At 34.6% G+C, this 6,852-nt stretch overlaps 2 protein-coding genes across 2 annotated transcripts; one reads left to right on the forward strand and one right to left on the reverse strand.

Annotated features, from left to right (window-relative positions):
- Window positions 1-293: 293 nt before the first annotated feature.
- LOC115722213 (high mobility group B protein 7) lies at window positions 294-4,410 on the reverse strand. The gene is made up of 7 exons (XM_030651358.2): window positions 4,099-4,410; window positions 3,851-3,933; window positions 3,712-3,760; window positions 3,503-3,616; window positions 3,358-3,415; window positions 3,064-3,219; window positions 294-2,938 (listed from the first exon to the last, which is right to left on the reverse strand). Exons 1-7 carry the CDS (start codon window positions 4,215-4,217, stop codon window positions 2,864-2,866), a joined length of 654 nt encoding a protein of 217 aa, XP_030507218.1. The 5' UTR covers window positions 4,218-4,410; the 3' UTR covers window positions 294-2,863.
- Window positions 602-2,524, forward strand: LOC115722212 (LRR receptor-like serine/threonine-protein kinase FLS2). Its single transcript, XM_030651357.2, has one exon. It carries the CDS (start codon window positions 602-604, stop codon window positions 2,381-2,383), a length of 1,782 nt encoding a protein of 593 aa, XP_030507217.2. The 3' UTR covers window positions 2,384-2,524.
- Window positions 4,411-6,852: the final 2,442 nt, after the last annotated feature.

Genomic DNA, 6,852 nt, shown 5'->3' on the forward strand with positions numbered 1-6,852 from the left:
TGGACTAGCAAAATGAGGTTGATTTATGTGAAGGGAAAAAAAGAAAAAAAGGACTAAAAGAGGTGACACTGTATCAGAATTTTGAATCTTAGTGCGCTCCAACGTTCAAAAAATCCAACTAGGAACCCCGTGATTCATCGAACGGTCACAAATGTCCATGTGAACGTCTTTAAAAAATTGATTTTCACAGACAACCCTCCAAATCAAAAAAACAACTGTTTTTTAACTTTCTAAATAAAAAGGGTTTGGGATTGGCTACTATAAATATTGAAAGACAGTGTTTGAGAGTCTTCAGATAACATCTCCAACAGCATTATATTTTCTCAGTCACACTTCGAGTTATAAATACATACATATATATATATATATATATATATCCATTTGCCACCATCCTTTTCATCATTATACCTTCTTGTGTACGTGAAGACACAGAATAAACCCATGTCTGCTTTGAAACTTTTCTTACTTTTCCCCTTATAGAATATGTTTTCTCTCCATTCAAAGTCCTCCATCTTCTGCCAGATCCGAAACTCTCAGAGGTTCTTCCCCATTTATTTGTTCGCCTCATTTTTCTGATCTGAGAAAGACCCACCTCTCAAAAATGCATATTCTGAATTGGGTTCCAGCTCTTTTGTTCGTCTCCGCATTCTTTGGTTTGTTTGTGGAGTCTTTGGGTGAAGCAACCCCAGTTTCCTCAGGGTCGGATAGAGCTGCACTTCTTGGATTCAAGGCCAAAATCGTAAAGGACACAACTGATAGTCTCTCTACTTGGATCAGCAAGGACTGCTGCGATGGAGGTTGGGAAGGTGTTGAGTGCAATGAAGCTGGGAGAGTCACTGTACTCCAGTTACAGAGACCAGAGAAAGACAGTACACTTTACATGAAAGGCACTCTGTCCTCTTCTCTGAGCAATTTGCCTTTCTTGGAAGTGTTGGTGATAAGTGGTTTGAAGCAAATCACTGGTCCAATTCCTCAAGGCTTCTCAAATTTAATTCATCTCACTCAGCTATCCCTCGAGGACAACTCTCTCACAGGTAGTATCCCTCCTGGTTTAGGTCGTTTGCTCTTACTTCAGGGGCTTTCATTGAGTGGCAACCATTTGACTGGGGAGATTCCTTCGAGTCTAGGAAATCTCAGAAATCTTCGACAGTTGAATTTGGCAAGAAACTCTCTTAGAGGTTCAGTCCCACCCACTTTGCAAAATATTCACGGTTTGCAGTACCTTGATCTCAGTCACAATCAACTGTGTGGGTTACTCCCAGAGTTTTTAGGTCATTTCCAAAACATCACCTTTCTTGACCTTTCCTATAACCGATTGTCAGGGCAGATGCCCATTTCATTGTTCAGTTTGGCCAAGCTTCAGGACTTGTCCTTGAGCCATAACCAGCTCACAGGTAAAATACCAGCTCAAATTGAAGGCTTGAAATCCCTTACTAGTCTCTCTCTGAGTGCAAATAGGTTCAGTGGTAATATTCCTGCATCTGTTTCAAGATTGCAGAATCTTTGGTACCTTAACCTGTCCAGAAATGCACTCTCCAATCCTCTACCAAATACTTTAGCCAGGGGAATCCCTTCTCTTTTATCAATAGACCTCTCCTACAATAATCTCAGCTTGGGGATTGTTCCGGATTGGATCAAAAGTAGACAGCTTTCTGATGTCCACTTAGCAGGTTGCCAACTCAAAGGAATCCTCCCAAGCTTCACCAGCCCAGATTCTTTGACCTCCATTGACTTGTCGGACAATCACTTCAGTGGCGGGCTTGCAAGGTTCTTCACCAACATGTCAAGTCTGCAAAAGCTCAAGCTCTCAAACAACCAACTCAAGTTTGATCTTTCCCAAATGAATTTGCCAGAAGGGCTCACAGTCATCGATTTCAGCTCAAATCAAATTGTTGGACCCCTCTCGAAGATCATAAACAATGGGACAAGTGGCTTTTTGGAGGTTTTAGATGTATCAAGGAATCTAATTTCAGGTAAATTCCCAGAGTTCAGAGAAGGATTGAGGTTGAAAACACTCAATGTAGCAAGTAACAAGATCAGTGGAGTACTCCCCAGTTCAATTTCCAACTTGATTAACCTTGAAAAGCTAGACATTTCAAGAAACCTCATTACAGGCACTATCCCAACAAGTCTAGGACTTCTGATAAAACTTCAATGGCTTGACCTCTCCATCAATGCCCTGTCAGGAAAAATTCCAAATAGCTTATTGGGAATTGAAGCTATGAGACATGCAAGCTTCAGGGCAAACAGATTATGTGGAGAGATCCCACAAGGCAAGCCATTTAACATCTTCCCTGCAGCTGCTTATGCCCATAATCTGTGTTTATGTGGCAAGCCCTTGGCACCTTGCAGGGGAAAGAAAACAGCAGAGAAGAGCCAGTAAAATGCTGACTCCGTTGCTCAAAGATATGCTCATGTCATATGAGCATTTTCACATATTAATTCCACTATTCCATTTCCACCTATATAATATTTATTCATTTTCACATTTAGTTACATCAATGAAATTGCTTTTACCATTCTAGAGGATATATTAGATTTACAGTACAATCCAGAATTTGTGATGTTGAGAATATAATAGATACTAATGTTATGTTAGACAGGTATGAATTGGGCTAAATAAATATAAAATTGCATAAAACAGGAGGGGAAAAAAACGCCATAATAACAAACTGCAAAAGTTGTCTATAATGTAGCTATCAAGCATTCAAGATCCAAAAAGGACAACTTAGACTACATTGCCATTACGAACCCTCTATCTACCATTCTTACAATATAAAAAATTTATACATAAAATCCAAAAAAGGAAGCAAAATGGTCACTGAAACCATTTCCACCAAAATATAAAATAAACTCAATCATCCTACTCCTCATCAGCTACTTCATCTACTTCTTCAACTTCTTTTTCTGAAGCTTCTTTATCCGAACCTGCTTCTTCCTAAATAAATCAAATGCAGATGAAAAAAAAAACCATCAGATATAAAGAAACAAACCAATTCTTACTAAAAAAGAACACAATATTAAACAAATCCACAATGTCAGAATCGGGTAGAGAAAATCAACCTCTGCATCTGCCTCAGCATTTACATCACCATCTTCAGAATTATCCGCCTGCACAGCCTTGTCGTACTCTGCCTTCAGTTCTGCAGATTTGTCCTGATAAACTTTCTTCTCTTCATCAGACATAGCCCGCCACTTTGCACCACCCTCTTTTACAACCTGAATTTCATTCAACAAGTTAACTCACAACAAAAAAAAAACCCTACTCCAGGGAAAAGAAAACAAGATCATAATTTATACAAATTATAAAGAACCTTAACAAACACTCACAAGAAGAAGAAGAAGAAAAAAACTTACCACTTTAACATCCTTAGAGTCGGGATTAGCTGCCTTGAATTCCTTTCTGAAATCATCCCTGGAACATGTGAAAAAACGTTAGTATCACGTATCCTACAAGCACATTTATGAAATGAGTAATCCAAAGCAGTAGAAAAATGATTACATGAAGAGAAAGAATGCAGTGGGAGGGCGCTTGCGCTTGTTAGGATTATTGTCCTTAGACTTCTTCCCAACTCTTGCTTTCTTTGCCTTTGGTTCTGTTGATGAGGGTTTCTTCCTATAAAGCCCAAGAATTAATAAATACGCATTATTAATGAAGAAATTGGCCATGAAAAAAAAAAAAAAGCAAAGGACCAAAGTAAAATCAAATACCTCTCAGTTGTCTTCTTGACCTCCGGAGGTGCCTCCACAACTTTGGCATCTGAAACGAACAAAAAAGGTTAAGAATAAAATTCATCAAATGAAAATGAACAAAGAAAAAAATTAACAAATCAAAAGGGGACATGCATACCCAGATTCATTTTAATTTTAGCATCGAGACTGCAACTATGGAAACTGATCAGCGCCACGGGAACATCTTTCTTACACTCGTCACTTCAAAGAAAGAAAACAAATAAAACTTTAATCAACACAGAAAAACAAATGATGAAAACCCCTAAAAACAATTATAATAAAACCACTCAAAGACACATTAAACAACCACTACAACAAGAGAATGGAAGAACATGCATGCACAAGAGAATCAAGGAAAATAAGTACCATCGAGCGAAAGCACTGCCATCTTTGCCTCGAACAAGAGAGGGAGCAGCAGCAGTAGTAGTAGACTCCGTCGAAGCTTCGACTCGCTTCCTTGCCTTTGTTTGGTACCCACCTCCCATCTTTTTTCCCTTGTCTTTGTTTGTAAGAAAAACAGAGTCGAATCGAGTAAGGTCTGAGTTGCCGAAAGAGATGAGCAGTGTTGAACTAAGGAGACTGTGACAAGTGAGATTGTATAAATAAGAAGATAAATTGAAAATTGATTTTAATTTTCGTTTGGAAGAGAAGTGGGAAAATTGAAATTTATCAGATTTTGGGTTACCGCGCTTACCGAAATACCGAACGTAATAACCCGCGCGTTATTCTTCTTTGGGAATTTCGGATCGATGACTTGTTATCATCATTCACCGTTGATTATCTTTCATTCTGTGAGAGGGACGGTGTAGATTCAGTGTCTTTCTTTCGATTATTCCCGCGCTAAGCAACGTACAAAAGGCCAAGAAGCCCAACTTATAAGACGAGCGAGCCCAGACTTCTTCTGTACTGGGAAACATCTAATTTCAACTTAAAATGGGCTATGCCATCTACTTTCTTCCAAACAAATCAAGTTGAGGCTCAAGCCCAATAGCTCGCTTGAAATCAAATTTGGGCCTTTTTACTGCTTTTTTTTTAAAAAAAATAAAAAATTATAGTAAATGACCAAAAAAATAATATTATATACCCACTTTATTTAATATATTTTAATTTTTACTTTCATTTTTATATTCTTTAAAATATACTTACTTTTATAGATGATGTATCCATATTTGAGTGTCAGGGTCTTCGTTTGTTCAGGTGCTGACTTGACCTTCCTTTTATAGAGCTGTACTGCCACGTGGCACTGGTTCTGTCCACGTAAGCATGTCACGTAGTTTTATAAATAATAATAATGATATGATTAATTATTAAATAAACCAATATCCAACTTTAAAATTTAAATTGTAAGTTCTCTATCCCGTAACTTTAGGGTTTAGTTTTGACCAATAAAACTTCTGAATTATGATACAACTATTTCTACAAAGTTTATAGTTCTTTGAATATCTAACACTAACTAGAATCACCTCAATTGGAATTCTACAATTGTAGATATGATCATTTTACTAAAAAAATTTCTAAACTTACGATTTTCTTAACCTTAATTTTATAATATTTTTTTATTTAAAACCACCAATAAAAATCAATAGGGCCATCAAATAGTTTATAGAAACCTAATATACTTATATGAGGAAATTACACTCTATATCCTTTTTATATTGTCCTCTTTTATTTTTATTCTCTTTTTTAAAGTCTATCATTTTTACCTCTTTTTATAAATATTGTACCAATTTTGCCACTGTTACTTCAAGATACTCTCCATATGACTCTCTTATGTCAGGATATTTTAGGTACAATACATATAAAAAGAGGTATGTTTCAATTAAATATAAAATTAAAGGTAAATTTAATTAATTGATTAATAAAAGTGGTATTTTTCAACTTACCGCCTTTTATATTGGGCTTAACTAAAAATATTTCTTCACTCATAAGAATACCGATTTTTTTTTTCTTAAAAAAGTAATATAATCTCAGGAAACTTACAAAAATACTGGAATTTGAGTTAACTTTTACAAAAATACTGTCACACGGAAAAGTTTTCAAAAATACTGTGTTTTTATAAAACACCAGTAAAACACAAAACAGAACAACTCAAAACAACAGTACAACAACTAAAAAATACCAGTAGAACACCAGTGAAACTTAACACAGTATACTGTAGTATGAAACTTATAAAAAAATATAGTAAAAAAGTAAAAAAATTCCGCCTGACAGTATTTTTGTAAAAAAATAGCAAAAATTAGTATACCATGTAAATTTCTCTATAATCTTACTTACTTTAGGAGACATAGTTATTAAACTCTAATAATTATTTCTAGTTACTATTCATAGAAATAAATAAGACAATTAATTTTTATAAAATTAGTATCTTAATAAATTTTGAACACTATTTTTAAATCGAATATAACACCAAGCTAGAATCCACACTTGAAGTAAGAAAATTAGGGAGGACAATAAAGTTTTTGTATGTTTTTTATTGCTAACGTTTAGGTTGAAGAGAAGGAACAGGAAAAAGAGTTGTAACTGTAAATTGCCTCTATCTTTGGTCTTAGTGTTCGTTATTACATTGTAATTGCCTTAATAAATAAATGCAAGTTACAATGGTGAATGGCCATTGCACATTTTATGGTGTCTTAAATAATGTGGTGACTAGTAGTTATATACATAACTTTTTTATAATTTTCTTTACATTATAATATGATATCTTAAATACTTTATATTAATTAAAATAAGAAAAAAAAAATAATAAACAAATAAATATCGAAATAAAGTGAAAAAATCAATAAAAACTTGAAGAAAAGTATTTGAAAAAACCTAAAAACCTAGAAAATTATCTCTACATGTAAAGCATAAATAATGTTTGAGCTAAAATGAAGAATGATTTAGCTCACTTGATGTAGCACTATTTTATTATTTTTTAGCAAAAGAATTAAAGATAACTACTTTAGCTACACTAATATGAGTGCTATAAGCAGAGAATTATGTTTGATTTAATTGATAGTGACTAGTTACTTGGAACTTATTCCATAAATGTAAATATTTGCTTATAATTTGTGATCTTACATTTGCTTATAATTTGTGATCAAGTCTGGCCTTGGGCTAAAGCATGCCCGTTTTTAGAGC

Source organism: Cannabis sativa, chromosome 9 (assembly GCF_029168945.1).
Source record: "Cannabis sativa cultivar Pink pepper isolate KNU-18-1 chromosome 9, ASM2916894v1, whole genome shotgun sequence".
NCBI lineage: Eukaryota > Viridiplantae > Streptophyta > Magnoliopsida > Rosales > Cannabaceae > Cannabis > Cannabis sativa.